Source organism: Lycium ferocissimum, unplaced genomic scaffold, assembly GCF_029784015.1.
Source record: "Lycium ferocissimum isolate CSIRO_LF1 unplaced genomic scaffold, AGI_CSIRO_Lferr_CH_V1 ctg4212, whole genome shotgun sequence".
NCBI classification, from domain to species: Eukaryota; Viridiplantae; Streptophyta; class Magnoliopsida; order Solanales; family Solanaceae; genus Lycium; species Lycium ferocissimum.
This window is the reverse complement of record NW_026725605.1, coordinates 20,994-45,214: the sequence shown is the minus strand read 5'-3', so window position 1 is coordinate 45,214 and position 24,221 is coordinate 20,994. Positions and strand designations below refer to the sequence as shown.

At 35.7% G+C, this 24,221-nt stretch overlaps 1 protein-coding gene across 5 annotated transcripts; it reads right to left on the bottom strand.

Moving 5' to 3' along the window:
• Positions 1–460: 460 nt before the first annotated feature.
• On the bottom strand, positions 461–6,039 carry LOC132044347 (phospholipase D alpha 1). 5 transcript variants are annotated; one of them, XM_059434836.1, is made up of 4 exons: positions 5,723–6,039; positions 5,024–5,125; positions 1,440–3,339; positions 461–1,074 (listed from the first exon to the last, which is right to left on the bottom strand). In XM_059434836.1, exons 2-4 carry the CDS (start codon positions 5,117–5,119, stop codon positions 641–643), a joined length of 2,430 nt encoding a protein of 809 aa, XP_059290819.1. In that variant the 5' UTR covers positions 5,120–5,125; positions 5,723–6,039; the 3' UTR covers positions 461–640. The 5 variants fall into 5 exon arrangements, with proteins under 5 accessions (XP_059290819.1, XP_059290822.1, XP_059290825.1 ...); XM_059434839.1 differs by having other exon boundaries at positions 5,823–6,039; XM_059434842.1 differs by having other exon boundaries at positions 5,878–6,025.
• Positions 6,040–24,221: the final 18,182 nt, after the last annotated feature.

The following is a 24,221-nucleotide window of genomic DNA, read 5'->3' as shown; positions in this document are numbered from 1 at the left end:
AGCAATTAATCGGAGCCGTCCTCACAATCTGCTTTAGCGCAGTAAATTACTGTGCTAAAGGTAGTTTGATAACATTTTTTTTTTGTTGGGGTATTTTGGTTCAAAATATGTTTTTTGGGGGCATTTTGGTTCCGGAAGCCCAGTAAAGAGACTAAACCGACCAAATTGAACAAATGGTTGAGCCAGATCACATCAAATATCTCCAACTCGTACATGACTCGTGTGAGGACTAAGATCACACAGCAATCCCTTTAAAGTCTTACGTACTTTAGATTAGGTGATCAGCGAGTACATAATTGATTCGTGCATGAAATTTCCAGTTAAAATGACGTAACAAAGATTAAGATGGGATAAAGAGTCGAGACGGAAAGTATTACAGGGCTAATTTCCAAGATTGCAAATCTACTTCTATGACCATTCCAAAACACGCCTGTAAAACATAAAGAACTACAACAAAGACTGCAGTCAATAAAAAGAACCTCATACAAAGTCATGTTACTGTCCAACAAAATGCCCAACAGAAATCTGAAAAAAAAAAACAAGAACTATAAAGTATTATTCCACAACAAACTGCACCTTTCAAGTAACTCACGAGTTTGTTAACTCTTCGCCACAACAAGCTAACACGAGAGTTACCCACTTATGTAGTGAGGATAGGAGGAAGGTAGTCCGATTTAGTACCAAGAACTGGGGCCTTGGTGTCGGGGAAAAACTCATGGCCTGGTAGCTCCGTGACATCCCCTTCACTGGTCACTCCAACGGGGTAGCGAAGCAGGTGACCTGGCAGATCTCTTTCCAGACTCTCACTTGAATAAAGATCCCAGTATTTATCAGCTATTTTATTCACCTTCGTCACACATTCCTCACTTTCTGGATGTAGAAAGGTCTCATCAAGCATACCAAGGTGCTCGTACCACAATGCCATTCTGAAACCATGAACTTGACCCCTAGCTGGTTCCGCTGTGGCCAAATGATGAGGCTGGTAGGCTCCCATGGCTATTTCAGAATCTCTAGCACCATCCATTGATCTCTGGTTTATGTTTGCGGATCCAACTATGATGTACTCGTCATCCACTGCTCAAAAATAAAGTTTCGTATGAGTACATTTATGAGCTAGTATAACATCTATGCAGTACTTTGCATGAAAATGCTTTTGGTATAAGCCATGAAAGTAATCTGTAACCGTTTTCACTTGGAATCCGCCGACACATTTTCAACACTGAGAAACCCTCCTTCCCATATATTCAATTCATAAACTCTCAAAAGTTTTGATTTCATAATATTAACAAAACTAAAAAAATTGAAGTATTACCAAATTCAATGCCTTCAGTCATTTAAAAACTTAAAACCCAGAATTTTATGTTTAAGAAAACTCTAGATTTCATCTTTATCAGAAGGCCAATAATAAGATGGAACTATAATAGTAAACCAGTACTTACCGATCATCATCTTGGAATGGACATAGATCATGAAGCGACGAGCCTCCTGAGCTCGCATGTAATTAGAATCAGGCTCTGGGGTCTCAGACGGTTCATATTCTCCGCTCTTCTTCATCTCCCGGTTACCAATGCAGAAAAATGTCAAATAATTCCTGGGATCCTCCTCAATACCTTTAGCATTCATGGCTTGAACAATGTGCTTATACATCATCTCCATTGTCCTTTTCTGCCAATCTAATATTGCTTGTACTGAAGCGCTCTCGGGGATTCCTTCTGGCCACATTGGGACAATAACATAAACGGTAAACCTTTCCCCAGCTTCAATCTTACTGCAGATCTTCAATGCAAGTTCCTTTGGGATGACATGCAAAGCACCTATGTCCTCTACTTTGACGTCATCACATTGCCAGTCATAACAGCTTCCAAGAAAATACTGATTTTCAATGTAAATAAAATTCTTTGCTCGACGAATAGCATGAATATAAGCATCTTGGATGCTTCTGTCGATTATGTTATCCTTCCCACTGACAAGACCAGCTTTTGCTGCATCTTCAGGTTTGTCGGGAAAGCCAAAAGCAGCCCCGCCATCAATCGATCTGAATAACTGAACATTCCATGTTTCAGGATCATCAGGGTACATCACCGGAGATGGTGGAATGATAATATCATCAAGCTCTCTAAAGTTCACAAGAATATCCTTTCCGCCCTGCTTTCTCCACCTCTGCTCAAAATTAAACAGAACGTCCCATGCGATTGGGCCTTCAAGCCGAGAGTGAATGTCATGCCAAGGCTCCCTTGGTCCACCTTTGGTAATTGAGCCATCAGGGTAATTAGGTTGGTGGAAATCATCATGGTGTGCAGTGTCCAATGTCCTAAAAAGTGAATGGAAAGGTGTATCATATCTCCCATCGCAAAGATCAATACCACCCACAAAGCTCACAATTCTCCTCTGTTCCGACTCTCCACTGGGCTGCGCACTGTCCACTGCTACGATTTTCTGGTGATGAGTAAACATGGTAGAGATTTGTAAATCTTGAACAATGCTTCCACCATTATCAGGATTACGAGGGCAGAGGACACAGTGTACATCAGTACCTTGAAAGTACTGTTCAGTTTCTTGATCATGAGTGGCCATCAGACCATCCTTCTTCAGCAAACCCACAGACGTTCTATCATCCCAAACAAGCATAAGAACTTTAACACCTTCACTTGCCTTCTTCTTGAGCAGCTCCCCGAGTGTGATGTCTCCTCCAGGTTTCTGCCTCCTCGAGTCCCTCACCAAGGTTATTTCAGTATGCACTGACCAGCCAGTAATGTAAATCAAGTGCTTTGCATTAGTAATAGCATCAAAGATATCTTCCCAACATCTGTGGGGCTCATAAAACTTTCCGCCAGCAAGAGGAATTTTAGGAATAAAATTGTCTGGAACATGCGCATCTTGATACAAGGAAACCCGACAACCTTGTCTCTGTGGAAAGAAAGTGTAAGGGACACCAGGATATCTAGAGCTTCTAATTCCACGTTCCCAGTTTTTATCTCGAGTGACATCAAAAAACTGTAGCTTAACGTGGATTTTAGAACCTTGTGATATAGGATTCATTTCTTTATCCAGTAACTCAACCCATTTATCAATCTCCTCCCCTTCCAAAAGTTCATCAACCGGAATATAAGCTCTTCCAATTAAGGTTGCACCAATGGGATTGTCATCTTTGACAGTGAATATAACATTTGAAGCCATATGTGCACAGTAAATGTGAAAAGACTCATACCACCTCGGATTGTTTGGTTCATTTTCAATCATTCTGGTTCTCCCAACCCTAGCCTTTTCCAAATCAACTGTAGCATAAATTTTAGGAGTCCCAGCTCCAATACCAATTGTCTCCTCAACATGTTGCTTTATCTGCAATATGAGATTTCAAAATCAAATCTGTCATAAAAGGGGCAATCATTTCCTCAGGAAGAATCCTATTCTAGTCCGGTATTAGAATTCCAATAAATCCTTGTATCTAAAAGGGCGTTCTTAAACATCTACCTCATTTAAGAGAAAGTTGTCTATGTTCTATTGTTCTATTAACAGATTCTCTAAAGTCACAGATTTATAACACCAAAAATCATTTAATGTCACTTCCGGAAAAGATTCAGAAGTCCAGATTTTTAGCTGAAAATATGAGGTGCCCAAATATGGGACTATAGTCTAACATTGAACTCGGGCTGTATGGGGCCCAGCCCTCTACTGCTCCCACTTAAATAACAGGTTTTATATGTACAACAGCTTCACTTATCCAACAGGAGAATGATTGAGATTAATTAGCACAAGAAAGCTATTACATGTATTACCAGGTAAAAGAAACTATAAAGTACATAGGGCATTGGTACATGTCTCTAGCAGCTTTAACCTTAGGTTTTTCACATGGTCAAACTGCAGGATTCTATCTGTAATTCTTTATCATGAAACTATGCTTTGCTCATACGCTTCAACCTATGTGCGCGCTGCTGTCGACTTTGAGGGATTTACAGAATTAGATTCATCCCAAAGTATACATTCCATATGTTGATACTTGAAAGAAGAGTCGAGAATCAACTAAATCCATTTTAAAAAGATGGCCGTAACCAATAAATACCTTATACTAGCCTATTTAACCTCAGGAAATCGCCAAAACCTTGTAACTAAATCATATTTTTTAACCAAGGACTCCTTTATCCAACTGACCGTGTTGCATAGTCCATCACGGCTTTATGATGTTCTGAGAAAAGGCTTAGGTGTAATCACAAGGAACCTACTTAAGCCTAGATCTAGTGTAAAAATCTCACTATAACTTAGCAGCTAAGAAAAGTAGCACTCTTCATAAGCTTCATGGTACAGCCATAACTTATATTCAGCTCAATTGAGAATCAACATGGAAACTATCCACCCTGCGCTGCAATAGGGGTCTACGAGTGTTATCCATTCAAACAACTCCCTTTGACCCCTTTTACTAGTCCCTTATACTAAAAATAACTTTTCCCTTTTAATCGTCCATTTTAGCAAATCAAAGAGAGATTTATAATTTTTTGTCCAATATTACCCTTAACTTCAAACCTGTTTTGAGAACACTTTCCTGAGCGGAGGGTCTATCGGAAACAACTTCTCTACCCCACAAAGGTAGGACATCTTACCCTTCCCCAGACCCCACTTGTGGGATTGTATTACCCTTAACTGTATAGAGAACTAGTCAGCTTCTCTAACTCTCAAGGTAGAGGTAAGATCTGCGTACACTCTACCCTCTCCATACCCCACTTGTGGGATTACACTAGGTATGTTGTTGTTGTGTTGTTGTATAGAGAACTAGTAGTCAAATTTAAAGCAAATTAATATGGGTAATTTGGTAAAATAAACAATTAAACAATGATTTTTTAAACGGAGTGTCAAGTCAATAGAGGGCCGGTAAAAGGGAACTGGGGGAGTACTATTTTAAAAACATGTGATCCAATCTTCTATATTCACACTCAATTCAGGCAAAGCATAAGGGAAAACAAAAATTGAAAATGAACACAATCCAAGTCGATCAAGAACATAGATCATATATATTTATACGTATATCTACCTTGCTGAAGAAGTTTCCACCACCCCCATGACTCTGCAAACTATCGACCTCGTAGATCGTGACATGGAGAGTTCCATGAAGTTGAATCTGAGCCATTTTCGCCTGCTTATCCAAACATTAAAAAAAAAGCACATTACACCCTCAACCATATAGTCCACATCAAAAACATTAAACCCACAAAAGGTATACTAAAACATAGAGTTGAATACTCCGATGGTCACTCAACAAATAGTTATTATTCTCGAAGGTGACTTTCTGAGATAATAAGTACTGGTTGAGTGACCACCTGACAAATCAACCCCTAAAACACAAAGCCATAACTCCAAAAGCAAACAAAGTTGAGCACAAACCAAACAAACTGTATTTGGATCCAAAGTTAGATGGGATGGGCAATATGAACTATCTTTACTCAAAACAGAAAAACAAAGTTGAACGCACGCAAGAAGTTGGAAAATCCGTGCACAAGAAAACATGAAAGCTTAGCAAAAACTTATGTAAGAAAAATCAAGAAAGTTAAGAGGAAGGAGATCTGAAATCTTACACCCACGAACGAGAATTAATTTGAAGTGTCTGTTATGATCCAATCTTGGTTGTAAGAGAATTAAATGAATGGGGAGATATATAGTGATCCAAGAAAGTTTTTTAATCTATATCTATAAGCAGTGCTCAAAAGTTGAGAGAGAACGAGGGGAGCAGTACCTTTTTAATTTAGTATATCCTAGATTTAAGTATGGGACCAGATCTTTATGCTCTATGCAAATATTCTATTCCAATTTAGATCTGTATACACAGTACACACCTAGGGGAGTTGAAGAAAACCAGAAAAATTTTAGTCAATGCAAGATCATGAAAACCTTATGCCTCTTTCTTCTAGAACAAAAATTCTGAAATTTTGCCTTAAACAGTTGCACTTTGGAGAAAAAGAAAATGTAAGATTGATCTCTGACTGTGTACGCACTCCGTGATATTTGATCAATTTTGACAGGTCGATTGTTTTTTCTCTAGTCGTCAGCGGTGTCTAATAGATATTTATATATATAAATATTTTTATTTGTAAAGTACAAAGCTATGTATGTGATGCTCCCTCTATTTCAATTTACGTGAAAATAGATCCACATAAATTAAGGTGCTGTTTGGTCATAAATATCAAAAATAAATTCTCTTTTTATGGAATTTTTTGAAGTTAGAGTTGTGTTTGCTCATAGTTTTTGAAATTGTAGTTCAAGTGTAAAAAAGTGAAAAAAATTTTGAAAAACAAGTTTTTCTTATTTTTGGTATTCCGGAATACAACTTCAAGTTGTATTCCGAATATTAATGGCCAAACGCCCAAAAGTAAAAAAAGTGAAAAAAAAATTCGGAAAAAAGTGAATAATTTTTGTGGTCAAACGGCTACTAAAACAAAGGGAGTAGTATTTTTCACAATCACTCACTTATAAAGTAAGGTAAATATCTATAATAAGTATTAATTGATAAAAAATAACATATTATTACATGTTAAACTATATTGATAATGTAAAATATTTTACATTGACGCGATTGAGGATATACAACTTAAATCTTTAAATGCATGGCCATAATACATTACTATTTATTTTGAATTATCAATAAACAATTACTAAATATAAAAATTTATCTGCAATTACCAATTAAGTGACCTAGTAATGAAAAACTTTTACTCCCTTAATATATAACACTTTAACTCTAACTCGGTGTATAATAAAATTTCAAGTGACGTTGGATAGGTGCATTTGTATTTTTAAGCACGACACTAAGGGGTCGTTTGGTTGGAAACAACTTTTCCCGAGATAACTAAATCCAGGATAAGTTATCCCGGGATTAGTTATTCCACCCTCAAGGTGGGATAAAAAAACACTCTAATACCTAGATAACTAATCCCGGGATTAGTTATCCCGAATTTTTTTCCAACCAAACGTGGGATAAGGCGGCACTAATTTTTATCCCAGGATTATTTTTCTCTATCCATCGTACCAAACGAGCCCTAATTGTAACGTTTTCTTTTCGGTTCCCTTTTCCAGTCTTTTTCTTTCATTGTAACGTTGATTAGTAAGTTCAAGATTTTTTTATTTTTTCCCCAATAAAGACTATTGATTCATGTCCAAAAAACAAGTCATCAAGGAGAAAAATTACGCCACGTGTAGTGTCTTAGCCTAAACTCAAAGGTTTACGCGTTTTTGCCGTCGACATGTCAACTGTGCTCAAAAGTCCTTTCTGCTAATTACCATAAAAAATGTCATTCCCATGTTCACCATTGAGGACTTTGTTATGACCAATGATAAAAGAAGAAATTAACTTGACTTTCGATACACGGATTTAACACGCAGGTCTTAAAGATGGGATTTGGTTAAATTTCTCGACGAAAATTAACCTCATGGACAGATTATTAGGAATGGCACAAAGTAGCATATAGCCCGCCCTAATTTGAGGGGTTAGGCGGTAGATATTTTACAAATGGACCAAAAAAAAAATTGCTAGGTAACCCATTTCAACAATTGTGTAATGGAGTAATAATTTTCTTTTTACTTTTCGTGTATCTTATAGAATTTTTAGACTATGTCTAACGATTCTTTTTGAACCAATTGAAAATTTTATAAAGCAATGTAATAAAATTGTCTGAAAACTTATAATTTTTTAAACATTGAGGGTTCAGATAAGGCCACATTTTAGATGAAAATGTCCTAAGTAAGACGCGAATTTTCAACTTCAATTGCATATGTTTGAAATTATTTTTGAAATAGCTAAACTTTCAAAATATAACTTCAGCTATAAAGTAATTGGCGGCCTCAGAAACATATATTTATGCACTTCGACCAACCTAAGATAATCAAGAAAAATAATTTCATGAACTATATTTACGCAACTATTAAAAATAAATTAAAATCTAGATTTTACCTCGAAAGGAATATTTGCATAGATCACAGCTCAAATGGACTCATTTTGGGCGCCGCACAAATTACCCCTGAGGCTGCCCATAGTTGATCCAAGTCTGTGATGTAACGAAATGATCAAGGGCCCATTTGGCTCCAACTTTTTTTTTTTTTTTTTGTTTATAAGCTGTTTCGAATTTATAAGCTGATTTTTTTAAGCAAAGCTAAAAAAGCCCCTTATTTTTTTGGTTTTATTTTAGGTACAAAATGACTTATAAACTAACCAGCCAAACACTCAAAAAAACTTAAAATAAACTGTTTTCAGCAACTTATAAACTAAGCCAAACGAGCTCCAAATGTCCGTTGGGGACAAAACGTAACCTCTGGGAACTTTCCCTTTTTATACCCCAACATCAGTTGTCACTTTATCACCATCCTTGTCACACCCCGTCCTTTTCCTTTTCTTTCTTATCTTGTCTTTTGAACATAAAAAATGAAGTAATAATTATTTATTCCTTTGAAAAGGAGATTATTTCGTGTGTGTTTTTTCCAAAAAATATTCAATTATCACAAAGTATGTTGATATTATAAGCTTGGATTCTCAAAGAGTTATTCTTCTTAATGCCTTTTTAAAATTTTAATACAAAATATTAGAACACAACATACTAATATATTTTTAAGAAATCATATCTTAAAAGCACTTTAATTTATGTTTATATGTGCATCTCACGTATAATTAGTTTTTTTTGCGGTTGGAAAGTTTGAAGCAAGTAACTATAAAAAGGACTGCTCGATGCATTAAATTCCCGCTATGCCCGGAGTTGGGAAATAGCAAGTAACTATATGAGTTCAAAATTTGCAATTGTTAAGTATGTAACACATACCCAATTCATCTTAGGTAAATTTTCGATAAATTGAACAATAACTTATTTATTAATCAACTTATTTTAATCTAACCATACTACATGAAAGCGTCAAATGTAATGCCAACTGCCAGTTATTATTAAATAATAAAGAAACGTAGTAGGGAAGACAAAATATTCCTTCATTAAGCACAAATTTAGCCTGAATGTCCGATCAGTCAAATCAAAGATAGCTAGCTAGTCTGAGTGCGGAACTTTGCTAACCTAAAAAATATCGTTAAGAACTAAACTAATCCTTTTAAAAAAAAAAAATCAAAGTAGGCTTCACGCACAGAATCAATGCGTGAAATCTTCTTTCCCCCCTGTCACGACCCAACCCCGTAGGCCATGACTAGTGCCCTAACTGGACACTCGCACACACCCATAACCTGAATCGGCATACAAATAACAGATACACATACAAAGATCAGGCGTCGCCCCAAACTGTCAGATGTACAGATATATATATATATATATATATCACAAAAGCCAGCAAGGCTATCATAAAGCACAACGTCTCAAAGCATGTACAACCGCAAGCCGACAAGGCTGCCACGGCGAACGGGATCGCCCAAGAACACAAATCATACAAACACATCTGAACAGAACTATACACAACCCACATATATGTTTACAGACCTCTAAGAGTCACAACAGAATCATATGACGGGACAAGGTCCCGCCGTACCCCTGAATAAGCATATGCATATACAACGGAAGAATATGTACCAAAATATAGGCTCCGGAACAAAGGGAGCACTCCAAACAGCAGAATAGGTGTCCTAGGCTGGTGGATCACCGAAATGGACGTATGTACAACGGGCACACAACACACACACACATTTCAAAGGGGTCGATTTAATATGTGCGAGTATGCAAAGCAAGGAATACAAAGAAACGAATCATAATCAAAACGAAGTATAGAAAATAAGTACAATATCCAAAATACCAAAATGTTTACTTTTAAAACACAAATCATGCATAGGGCTCAGGGAATATGGTCGCCCACCCGTCATTAGCGCCATAACACATCATACTCCAGAAGATTTCATATCTTCGAAACCCGACATATCCCATAACACATCATAATGCCATAGCACATCATAATACCAAACATACACACACACACACACACACACATCGAACCGTCCTACAATGAGGAGCTCGGTGAACCGGAACACATCATACTCCGGAATATAGCATAGTGCGCACGACGACATAACCGGCCCGGGACTCGGCGAAAGATACAACAGGATGCACGAGCAGAGTCGTGAGTAACCATATGCATAAAAATCATCATTACAGACTTAATAAATAAGTAAGTAATCAACACTCGGGGGTCGGGTGATAGTTATATTAAGTTCTGTCACAAAGTCGTTGGAGCTATACAAAGGAAAGTCGCAGGACCCACGGACGAGCGTCAACCCCATCCGAGCCCGCCTATGGAAGGTATAGTCATTATACGCTACAGAACCTCCTACGAGCATATCGAGGCGATCCGGTTCTGTCTACGAAAGTTACGGCCATTATTAGACGTAGAATCTTTTGACGACAAAATCTTTATGCAATATTTGGAATCCAATCTTACCAAAGACATAGGGACCATAATGTTACTACATTAAGAATGCCGACGTTAAGAGGTGAATAAATATCGTAGACATGCTCGGATCATAAGAGTGGAGTTTTCTCGAGGCTCGTGTCATAGCCTATTTACAACTAAGACATGCCAAAAGAAGAAAGGTTAGGCTTTACATACCTCGTAAATGCGCTCTCAAAGCTAATCCAAACCTACATCTCGGACTCCCAAGATCTACAACAACATCATCGATACCAAACATTAGCTATAGGCATTTAGGACTTCAATTCCAAACTAGCACTTAATTCTACGAAATTTGGGCGGATTTCCCTATAAATTCAACATCCCCGACAATTCAACTCGGCCAAATCATCAACTACAATACCAACAACCACACTAACAACATCAATAATCAATTCAAAATGCATTATAACGCTAATACCTCTTCTCCACATATTCCGACAACATTCCAATTATGTTCAATTCAATTACATATAATCAAACGAACACCAATGCTCACTAGTTCAATTATTAATCCGAAATCATTCAAACAATACTCAAGAACACTTTAAACAATTCCCACAATATTTCAAACAACCCAACCAATGTACCACTTCACCCGAAACCACCCCCAAACCCGAGAACAACAACACCAACACATTCCTCTCTCCCAAATTCATGAACTACACCAACAATCCATCCGTTAACAATGTCATTTCCATAAATATAAAAATTATATTAAAACCACGTTAACTTCCAAAACAACCCGTAACCATTACAACATCAACTTGAATCATTAAACTCTCATTTTCATCATAGAAATCATAGCAACAACAACCAAAATACCACATAAAATCAATTCATTCTTTGCTGCACAAAGGGAGCCATATTCGGCCACCACCCTACACACCAAGTTCATGATTTTTAAGAAAGGCCTCCTCCTACACGATAAAAAGCATATGTTAAATTTCATATATATATATATATATATATATATATATATGTGTATATATATATATATATATATATATATATATATATATATATATATATATATATATATATATATATGTGTATATATTAATTATTCACCATCAAAGTGATGAACCTACACATATTGAGAACGAGCATGGTGTGGAGAATGATCAACTCCACCAAGCGAAAGGATCGCTCAACATCCACGATTGGTACCAGGCGTAGTTTTGATAATAATCACCGCACCGAATTGAGAATTATTATAATAATCAGCTCCACTGAACTGAGAGTTTTGATAATAATGAGCTGCTCCACTAAATTGATATGATTGCCCAATATTACTCGTATCAGGTCTATAACCCCTACAAAGATTTAAAAATGGTTATTTACCAATACATACAATAAACGCGTGCTACTACACAAAATAATAATATAAGAATGCATATTTACCAAGTTTGATTAAATTGTTGGGTTAGATTTTCCATAGGCACCTGGCTACTCAAAATGCTCCCGTAAGAACTAATATCTCCATAAGTATTAACTTGACTGGGCTGTTTGTCACGACCCGAACTACGGGCCATGATGGGTATCCGGGGCTAACCACCGAACACCGCTCATGCTGTTACTTATCTGCTCTCATTCATACTATATGCTCATAATCATATAAAACTATCATCATTTGCAACATATTTACTTATATAAACGTAAGCCCTTCGGCTATCAAAATAATATATATATATATATATATATATATATATATATATATATATATATATATATACACGCACATACGTATACATGTAAACCACGGGACCATACCACCCACACATGCGTATCTACGAGCCTCTACTGGGATACTAGACATATGGATGGGACAGGACCCCGTCGTGCCCAATCATGAGTATATACATATATGTACCAAAAGAATAATCAATGGCACCTCCGGACAATGGAGTGCTCACAAGTCGACTACTAGCTCCTATAGATCGGCACCGTCTCCTTGCCTACACCCGTGGGCATGAACACGGCGTCCAAAGAAAACGGACGTCGGTACGAACATTGTGCGAGTATGTGAAGAGGAATGAAATAAGCATAATAAGAATATCATAAGTCATGAGATGGAGATACAACCTGTGTACTCTTGTAATTATAGATACATTTCATATACATTCATCATACATAAGCACATCATGTACATTATCATAGCGTATGCCTTATCATATCACATATACATCATCATGCCATACATGTATCGTCACATCAATCATACATCATCATGTCGTTAACCCGCGTCCGGTAACCGTCATGCCGCCCACCAGTGGTGTCATGCCGCCCACTAGTGGTGTCATGCCCGGCTTTAGGCTATGCCCGACCATCTAGAATGGAATCGTATGCGGCCCGCCTTAGCGGTGACATGCCCAGCCATCTAGGCGCGGTGGAATCACATCGTCATCATACATCATGCATTTGTCATCATACACCATATATCATCATAGATTCATCACTATCATTCGTTTAATAAACACGTCATAGCGTCCATCACAATTCATTATCATTATACTTATATCATCAATTCATACATTAGAACTTAGAAGTAAGTATAGTTGTATCGAGGTGACGTAAGGTCGTGGACCCCCGACTTCATTATGGAACATTCATAAGTAGGCTGCCTCACCTTGAAGGAACAGGCATAAGGTGAGTGTGTACAATGATCAACATCAATAGATTATACATAACGTCATTAGCTTTTAGGGAGCATCATATCATAGACTATAGCATCTCTAGGCTTAAGCTTATCATTATCATAATCGTAATCGTAGCATATCTCTTATCTCGTATGGCTATTCGTGAACAATGGCTCGTAGCCTTCTTGAAGATAGAACATTCGAAATAAAGGAGGAAATTCATGCCATAGGACTCATGCCTTAGAAGGAAAGGATTATCCTCACATACCTTTGTCGTTTAACTATTCTATCGCTTGCTCGTTCTTCTTTAATGCACTTGTTTATACCTTCAAGAGAATTCGTATCGACATTAGCTATATCATCGTGAAAACATACTTACTAAAGTTATAGAAATTTGGGCACCATTTCCTTTGTTTATACTACTTTCCTCCATATTCCATATCAACTCCCAACATTCATAACAACCATCACAATATCACTAACAACAATCGTCATCCATTCACATGATTCGCATTTCATAACTTTACTTCAATCCTCCATATTCATGACTAAAATCTATTATCGCGTACTTTCACATATAATACTCGTTTCATGCTCTAAACGTCATTTATAACACATTTATAATCTCAACGTAATCATTTTCATGATTCATTCCAACTACTATTCAATAATGACACTATCCTCATATTTGTGACCCATTTCCTATACTCTTCCACAATCCATGTGTTGCAACCTACAAATACTTCAAATAACATGAAAAGGTCATGAAACTTACCTTAGATGATGGAGGAATAGTCCTTAGATGATATTACACCTTTTCACCCAAAACCCTATTTCATCTCTCTTGGGTTTTCTTGATTTGTATAACTTTTAATGGGTTTCCTTCACTTGGTTCACTTGATTTCTTGTTGATGATCTTTGATTTCTATTGATTTCTCATGGATGAAGTGTTTGGAACACTCTAGAGGTTTCTTGAAGTGTGGGGGTGACGTATGAAATGAAATGGAAATGAAAAAGGGTCCCTTATATAAAATGAGTTCAGCCCCGACCAAGATATACGGACCAACATACGGTCCGTATGTTTTCTACGGGCCGTATGTATGGCCGTATATCTAGTCTAGTGAATTATGGTATTCTGGGCTGAATCTACGGTTGGACATACGGTCCATACTTTTTATACGGCCAGTATGTCTGGCCGTAGGTCTGCCCAGTTTTTCGAGAGTTGTTTCGTCGACTTGTTTGATCTCCGATCCTTATGGAACCTTCTTAACACTTGTTCAACACTTCATTACCATTCTAAGGGACGTTATAACTCTTCCTCAAGGTGTCATTAGGACATCATTAACTCGATGCTCGAAATTCTTATCCGATACCCAACATATGACTCGCTTCTCTTGACAACTTCCTTTCCTTAACTCGAATGTCTTTGGAAATCTTAATTAGGACCATCAATTACTATCTCTCGCTTATTCCAAACCTCGTATTCATCGTGCCCTTCATGAGTCTATTCACTGTACGCGGAGGAAAATTTTTCGAGGTGTAACACTGTTCTTGAGAGACCTTTCGGGGTATCTTTTCAACATACATCTCAAGAACATTAATGGGGATTAAATGTTTATATTATTCTGCCGCATTCAAATAATCCCTCAAAGAATCATCATCATTGATATAATGCATACCAAGCACTATACCATGGGAAATGATTGTGGATATCATCTATTATAGAGATTTCATACTAAATACGGACTAATGTTCATTTTTCATGTATGTAAGTGACTAGTGATTCATAAGACATTTCAAGTGGACATTTAACATGAACTTTTGGTCTTTTATTGTAACGAACTATACTATTGTCATCAATGATAATACCATCCCAATGTAGTGAAACCCTAACTGGTGGAATATCTTGAGCCATTTTTTGTATGAAGTTTGATTTATTTATTTTTTGAATGACTTAATAGACTTAAACTTATGAAATGGATGAGTTTTTACCTCGTCCAACATTCTTCTTAAATAGATTCATATTGACCCCAATTGCGCATTGAAATGTTGCGCAATAGTCACTATTTTCGTCATTTCATGCATTGTATTGTTAAATCGGTCATTTATGTGTCATAAAAAAGCTGAAATTGGCATGCATGATGTATTATCAAATCAAGCATGGGTGTCATGAAAAAGCTGAAATTGGCATGCATAATGTGTTGTCAAATCAGTCCTTTATGTGTGATAAAAAAAAAGCGTAATTTTCAACCATGATGTGTTGTCAAATCATGTTATATTGCGCATTGAAATGTTGCGCAATATGAATTAAATTCAAATAAAAAGGTAAAAAAAGTGTGATAAAAATGCTGAAAGACATGCATGGCGTGTAATCAAATCAAGCATGGGGTATAAATACACTTGTATTGCGCATCGAAATGTTGCGCAATGTGAATTAATGTCTAATAAAACGGTCAAATAATGCAGCATTGTATTTTCAAATCGGTTATTTATGTGTCATTAAAAATCTGAAATTGGCATGCATGATGTATTGTTAAATCAAGCATGGGTAGCATAAAAAAGCTGAAATAGGCATGCATGATGTGTTGTCAAATCGGTCCTTTATGTGTTATAAAAAAGTTATAATTTTCAACCATGATGTGTTGTCAAATCATGTTATATTGCGCATTGAAATGTTATGCAATATGAATTAAATTCAAATAAAACGGTCAAAAAATGCAGTACTATATATAACATGATTGACAAACAACTAGTATTCACTTTAAAATGAGTTATCATGACATTCTACACCCAATTTGATAATCTTGATTCTATTACATGTTTTACCCAGCAAACATATTTAAAGCAATGGGTAGGACATGAGAACTAGACGATGATGATTTTCATTACTCAAATAACCCTAACAAAAGATTCAGTCGAGAATATAATAAAACAATGAGATTAGAGTGAAATTGGCGTGTTAGGGAGGCTGAAGCACTGGAGCAAAAGTTAGCTTTAGTAGGGCTTAAATGCCCAAAAAAACGTGCTATGTCAATGCCTCGTGGAACTCCACAAGAGTTTAATTTTGCTCTGAATCGTTTTCGCGAAGAGAACAATCGGATGCAAATATGTTACCATAGGGTAGAATATGGTGTACAATCTAACATAAAATTTAGATCCAAGTGGGATTCGGACTGTAAAATGTCCGATGAAGATTAATATTTTTCTTATAATAAGGTAAGTAAGTAGGGTCATAAAGACCTCCCTCCTTCCCCCGAGGGTACTTGGGGGTTTGCAACTATATAAGTAACTCTTTCTTTTGTTATTAGACTACAATGTATTCAATGTCGAGTAGTAGAAACGCAGCTTGGTCTTTACTCCTTCCAAAAGAACCAAATCATAGCAGTTTTTCGAGTGATAACAGTGATTTCAAACTAGACGAATTGAATCCTCACTTTCTTATAGAGCTAATAATGATTTCGCAGTGTGAAATATTCAGATCCACGAGACTATTATTGCGGGTTACACCGAGAATGGTCACATTGGTTTGCCGAATCAGAACGTCTTGTTCGTGACTTGGAAAATCTCTACGCTCCAATCCCAACAAGGTACTCAATAACCATGCCTCGAGTAAGTCCAGAAACTTGCAAGTTTGCCGTACAAAGGATTAGAAAAGAAAACAACAGAATGTTGGCAAGACGTTGTAGATTGTCATGCTAAAGTTGGCCGAATAACAAGCATCATCAACTGGTAGAGAACTAACATCTCCTGAAAAAAGATGTGTGTTAAGAGACCTTGATATCGTTCTAAGGACGATATTGAGGACTTCTATTCTGATGACGATTAGGGTCTATTTAGGCTCACTGTCTTAGATTATGGGTCATTTAAGTTTCGGACTAAGGCTATTAATTTGTATTTTTATTTTATGATGAAGTCATCAATTTGAATTAGTTTGGCATGTTTTTAATTTGCTTTTATTGTTAAAGTCTATTATTAATTGACAATTTAACAAAGAAACACAAATAAATTAGTACATAAAGGGTGCGGATTATATTATAGGGGAAAAGGTACAACTATTAAAAAATATAATCCATAGAAATATTAAACTTAATAAACAAAATACATATAAATACTAAACAACAACAAGATAGCACAAATAATCTTTCACAATTTAAGTTTTTCTTTCAAAGCTATTATCTCGTGTTGAGCATCTCTAAGGTTAGCCTTGAGCAAAATTTGTTTTTTTTTTTGAACGGGTGAGCAAGACCTCCAAAAGTTCAATTTTTTCTTCAGCTTCCACAAGCTTAAATTACGAGTCCAACTTAGCGGTATCTTTAGAGATACGTGAAGTCGCGGTATTTCTATCTAAAAGTGGATTTTTAAACTTCGTCGCCACCATTTTATCCACGTGAATGCTATCTTCCCACTGAAAGTGTTTGCAACCGCCCATATCCTATAAACATTACAAGAAAATCAGTTTTTTTAAGTAAAATATGTGGATAACGTGAAAAAAAAACACTAAAAAATGTAAAAACACTTACTTCGGGCACTTTACAACGCCAAAAACGGCGATCCGGATTATCTTGGGTCTTTGATGTTTTTAGTTTACAGTAATAACCGCATTCACAAATATCGGATTGTATAGCAAACTTTGAAGTTTTAAAACTTTGAGACATATTTTTGGGAGTGCAAAAGTGTGTTGAAATGGTGAAAATAGAGGAAATGAAAGAGAAGAGTATGCTGGAAATGGGAGGTTTTTGGTGGATTTTGGTTACGCCCTTCACGCACAGATTCTGTGCGTGAAACCTACTTTGGTTCTTTTTTTTTTAAAAGGGTTAGTTTGGTTCCAAACATTATTTTTTAGGCTAAAAAAATTCTGGACTCAGCTAGTCTATATCATCTAAGCGCAAATAAACGAGTCAACAAATTGGTTAAGGCTTTTGCGCTAGGCCAATAACACCAAATTGGTATCAACTTTATGGTCTATTATAAATATTCATTTAACTATGTGGTCATTGTCGCGGAATATCGGTTAAAAGAATATAAAGTTTTGACAAATAAAATCTACATAAAATTTATAAGGCAATTTTTTATTCATATTATTACTGGCGGAGATTGCAGTCATACTTTCATAAACTCAATGGGGACAGAGACATTGTGTTGGGAGATTTGCAGTACTCTGAGAGGCATTGCGACTTTGATATTATAGGAGTATAAAGGTTGAGGAGGTTAAGGGTGTTGTCCGTAAGATGCGCAGGGGAAGACCGACCGGACCTGACGAGATTCCTGGGGAATTTTGGAAGAGTACAGGCAGGGTAGGCTTGAAGTGGCTGATTGGGTTGTTTAATGTCATTTTCAAGACAGTGAAGATACCCAAAGAATTGAGGTGGAGTACAATGATTCCTTTGTACAAGAATAAGGCCGACATTCAAAGATGCAACAACTATAAAGGTATCAAGTTGCTAAGCTACACTATGAAAGTGTGGGAAAGGGTGGTGGAGATGAGGGTGAGGAGAGGCGTGTCTATTTCAGAGAACCAATTCAGTTCATGCCGGGGCCCTGTAATACAGAAGCCATTCATAATTTAAGGAGATTGGTGGAGCAATATAGGGAGCGGAAGAGGGACTTGCACATGGTATTCATCAACTTAGAAAAGGCTTACAACAAAGTGCCAAGAAAGGTCTTATGGAGATGCTTGGAGGCTAAAAATGTACATGTGACGTACATTATAGCGATAAAGGACATGTATGATGGATCCAAGACCTAGGTAAGGACAGTAAGAGGAGACTTGGAGCACTTCCCAGTTCTGAAGCGGTTGCATCAGGGATCAGCTCTTAGCCCGTTTATATTTGCCTTGGAGATGGATGGATTGAAGTGACAAATTCAAGGTGACGGGCCATGGTGTATGTTTGTTCGTGGATGACATAGTCTTGATTGGTGAGATTCGCAGCGAATTTAACCCTAAGTTAGAGGGTCGAAGACAGACGTTGGAGTCTAAAGGATACAAGTTGAGTAGGACCAAGACAGAATACTTGGAGTGCAGCTTCAGTGGCGTACCACATGAGGCTTACGTGGAAGTGAGGCTTAGTACCCAGGCCATCCAAAAGAAAGGAAGTTTCAAGTATGTTGGGTCTATTATACAAGGAAATGGGGATATCGAAGATGATCTTACACATCGTATTGGTGCAGAAATAGAGGCTCGTTTTCGGAGTGCTGTGTGACAAGAAAGTCCCACTGAAACTTAAAGGCAAGTTCTACAAAGTGGTGGTTAGACTGACTTTGTTGTACAGGGAGGAGTGTTGTCCAGTCAAGAACTCTCACGTTCAGAAGATGAAAGTAATGGAAATGAGAATGTTGCGGTGGATGTGTGAGCACACTAGGAGAGATAGGATTAGGAATGAAGATATCCGGGACAAGGTGGGAATGACATCAGTGGAGGACAAGATGCGGGAAGCGAAACTGAGATGTGTTGGGCATGTGAAGAGGAGAGACACAAATGCGCCAGTGAGGAGATGTGAGAGGTTGGCTATGGACAGCTTCAGGAGAGGTAGAGGTAGGCCAAAGAAGTATTGAGGAGAGGTAATTAGACAGGACAGGGCCCAGTTTCAACTTATCAAGGACATGATTTTAGATAGGAGGTTGTGGAGGACTCATATTTGGATAGAAGGCTAGTAGGTAGTCTTGCTTATTCTTTCGTACTAATAGTTGTAGTTTTGCTCATTCGTTTATTGCCCTTTGATTTCTGCTATATTTACTGGGTCTTGTACTTCGATTATCTTATTTATCTATGGTAGCTACTGCCTTTCTTTCCGGACTATTTTATCATGACTTTCTCGCTTTTGTTATTTCTCATTTTCATATTGCTTTGATATGCCTGTCCTTATCTGACCTTTTTGTCTTGTTCTCTCTTGAGCCGAGAGTTTTTCAAAAACAACCCCCCTACCTTTCAAGGTGGGGGTAAAGATCTGCGTACACTCTACCCCTCCCCAGACCCCACATTGTGGGGTTCCACTGAATATGTTGTTGTTGTACTGACTAGAGACCACCCCTCAACTTATCTAATGTATTAGTAATGATATGGACTTCTATATCCATATCAAAATAATTAGTTCTAAACCAAACAAGCACAACACAGGAAATATTCTCAAACAAGGGGAAGGGAGACCGACTGCAATTCCTATAGTTAAAAGAAATAAAAACATGAAAAAGGTATTGATCTATTTATGAACTATGTGAAATTATTCAAATGTATCATTTGTTAATAGTTTGACCAAATCTACAATTGATCACACAAAAAATAGAATACATTATTTTGTATTGACTAATGAGCCAACCTTAATCCATAATGATAATATTTAACATCTAGTGATGTCACGTATCCAACACGAAGACTTTTTTATTAGGGAGAAGAGTTAAAATTACCTTGAAGTGTGTAAAATTGTCTAAATTTGGCCCTAAGCTTTTGAAAATGGTATAGATTTGACCATCATTATTTTCACCCAACATCGACCACTCGTCTAAATTGATCATCAGTTCATTGGCATAACAAATGATTAGCTCCGCTCTACAAGCACCACATGAAGAACACGGTTACTCCGCCACCACTAGTCCCCTACCCCCACGACACTTAAAGAAAGAGGACACAAAAATTTCACACAATAATGACCACATTCAGATGATCTTTCTCACACCTTTATCCTATCACCTTATATAGTCGGCATGAAACCACCTCTCAAACACTAATACACCTTGAGCTACAATACTGCTACAAATTATTAAGAGATGAATTCTATGTACCTAAATTTGTTTTACCATGAAAAAGTTAATATGCAGCTTTGTCATTACTATTGGTTAATAGAAAGATTAGCGATAAATTATGTCTATAGAGTTGCAATAGAGGCGAAATTTCAATTTTATGGTGCAATTGACATGTTTGAGTTTCATTTTGAGTCGATTTGAGACTTAGAAGTATTTAATTTGAATGTAAGGGAAGAGATCTGACCACCGACGGTTTCCAGTGTCAAAGAAGGCAGTGGTACAACTGCTGTAATAGTGACCATTATTCAAAGTGTCGGGCACAAGAGGACACATTAGCCTAAATTTGTTTTAGCATGAAAAAGTTAATATGCAGCTTTGTCATTACTATTGGTTACTAGTTTTAGCGTACGCGCTTTACGCGTGATCAAAGCGCGTCTCTCATTTGACAACAAACACTATATAGGATTAGCGACAATTGACGTTTTATTATTTAGTTTTTCCTTCATATTTTAATCATTTGATCAAGGATTCATTTGTTTTGTATTCTTTTATATTTTACTATGTGCAATCACGTGAATCAATAAATAATTTTTATAAGAAAAATACATTTTCATAATACAATTTATCTAAATGACGAAAGTATAATGTTATTACACGGTCATGATAGATAAATTCAATATTTTACTGAATATCCAAACTGTGAATATTTTTAAAATCTAATGTTGATTTAAAAAGTACAATAATGATAGATTTAGAGAATTTATTTAAATGGAATAGAGTTTATTGGAATACATTTTTTTTTGTGCATAAATATTATAGAAGAGTTTGATTAAAGAGTGAATTTTTTGTAGACATTTTAGTCGATCAACTATTTACTTCTAACATGTTCACCATATTTTGATGAGTTGAAGGCGATATGCAGATGTTATCTTCGTCTATATATTAGTAACACTATTGTTTATTATATGGCCTCTGAATATTTAGTATTATGCACTATTAATAAAGTCTCAACTCATAGAAATAATTAATTTGGACTTAAACTTGATCTTAGACAAGTGAGGGATGGCTCAGTGGTAAAGCACCTCCACCACTTGACTGCAAGGGTAGGTCACCGGGTTCGAGTCTTTGGAGGGGAAGTGTGGAACACTATAAATCCTCCTAAATGGGTGGAAAAAAAAAAAAAAAAAAAAAAAGTTTTGCTGCTACTGCTTTTCAGGATTAAGAAAAATTATTCAACAAAAAACTTGTCCTTCTCTCACTTTTTTCATAATAAATAAAACTTTACTAAAATGCGATAGTTTTAAGAGGAACTCTATTTGAAACACTTTCAGAAAACATATTTACCATTTTCTTAAGATGTTTGAGTGAATTCCTTTTTTATAAATTCTAACAAATTATGTCATAATGTTTCTTTTCAAACTTATGATTGTCCCTTTTAATATTTGCAGAAAACTAATTACACCCAAAGTACATTAAAGGTTTTCAAAATAAAAAATTTAAATTATTTTTGTACTAATACTTAATGAACCTTTGGTACCACCTTTTTAACAAAATAAAGATTTTTTATTAATTATGTTACATAATAAAAGTCAAAGCTCAAAAAAAGTGCAATTTTCTGCCCGAACAATGTTTATGGAGGTGTTATTTACCGAACAAAAATAATTACTTAAATTCAAATAATAAAAATATAGTAATTGATTCAGAATTTAAATATGATAAATGACTTAAATATTACGATTTTTATTTGAAGTTTGAAGTAAAATCTTAATAGATTTTAGATCCTAAATATTAGGATTTCCAACTTGGCATAAAATAAGGAAATATATGATATACAAATCTTAGTTGATCTCAAAATCCTAATAAATAAAACAATAATTAAATAACATTCCGCCTAATGTAGATACTATTCTTGAAGGTCAAAAAAGGCGATCAATATTTTGCTAAGGTGTTTCGTGCCTCAAACAAATTTTGTCTATATCCTGTGGTCTTTGTGAAAATTTTAATATCAATAAATTTCTTACACTAAATGACAAGCTTTATTGCATATTCAATTTATATTAATTGGGGACATGCCAAATTATATATTGCTACAGGTACTCTTTTTTAAAGCATTTACCTTCTGACAATTCATTACATATAAGGTAAAGTATTAATAAGGTAAATTTCTCATTGCAATTTCAGTAAGGATACTTGTAATGAAAAAATTCTTCCCTTGTTTCATTGTTCCTGAATTTTCCATTTTTTTTTTCATTTCATTTTCTTTTCCATGTATTTTGTTTCAAATTATACCATAACAATTTCAAGAATAGACCAATAAAAAGACTCCTGCATCTAAAAGAAATTGAAAGTGGGACTAATTATTTTTTTATGTAGTGGGAAGAAAAAAGGACTCTTAATCCTAAAAGATACAGAAGAAGAAGTACTAAATTTTAGGGATATAATTAAATGTCTATATCTAAATATTAGATGAATAATCAAATGACTATTTTATAGTGTTAAATATATTTTTAAAGGGTGAAAAAGGCGAAAGACCTTTCACTGCGTGCTTTTAGCATAACACAAAATGGTCATACCTATTGAAAAAATAGAATGATTTGGCTAACCAAATTGAAAGAGAAGAATGAATTAGTCCAAAAGATAAATTAAAATTTAAGTTACATAGGAACTTCTGTTACTACAAAATTCCAAATATATCTATTATCATATAACTTCAAATATTCCTGAATGGTAGAAAGTGTTCATAGACAAAAAAAGAAAATTGGGAAATTAATCGACTTTTCTATACTCTTTAATAGGTATATTAAATAATAACAATAATATTTAATAGGTATATTAAACAATAACATCCCCTGATCCATATCTGGCCTTCACTCTTTTTTTTAATTCTTTTTTTATCAAGACCCAAAACAAAAAGCTATAATATATAGTACCGCTCGCCTATGCATGCAATTGTAACTTATAAGAATGAAGTTGTCATCAAATCCTCTACTTTATGTTTTTGGACCTGAAAGCCTTCTGAAGAATTAACTGTTATGAATCTTTTAACTAATGCAATTCATGTGTTCCAATAGCTATAACTCAGTCATGCCACATCCTAAAAAATTTGATGGATAGTTGTCACAATTGAAAGTAAAAGGTACTAGGGATTAACTATTATGTTTTCTACTACAATTGAAAAAGAAAGAGCAAAAGAAATACATCCAAAGGCACAAAAATAACGTAACACTTTATCTATGTGAATGATATATATAGTAATCTTATCTACTTCTAAAAAGAAAATTCCTTGTCATAAATAGTTTAACTGCATGACATGTACCTGACTAAAATTAGAAGAGATGCGAAAAATGTTAAAATTCATATAAATTTGCATGGGTCATTTAACGTATCCATTAATCTTGAACTCTTATCCACATGTGACTACCAACAATTTTGCTAGTG

Coding starts and splice junctions, on each gene's coding strand:
- LOC132044347 (XM_059434836.1), bottom strand. CDS start 5,119: ATGGCTCAGATTCAACTTCATGGAACTCTCCATGTCACGATCTACGAG. Junction 3,340..5,023: donor GTGGAAACTTCTTCAGCAAG/GTAGATATACGT, acceptor CTCATATTGCAG/ATAAAGCAACATGTTGAGGA. Junction 1,075..1,439: donor CCATTCCAAGATGATGATCG/GTAAGTACTGGT, acceptor ATTTTTGAGCAG/TGGATGACGAGTACATCATA.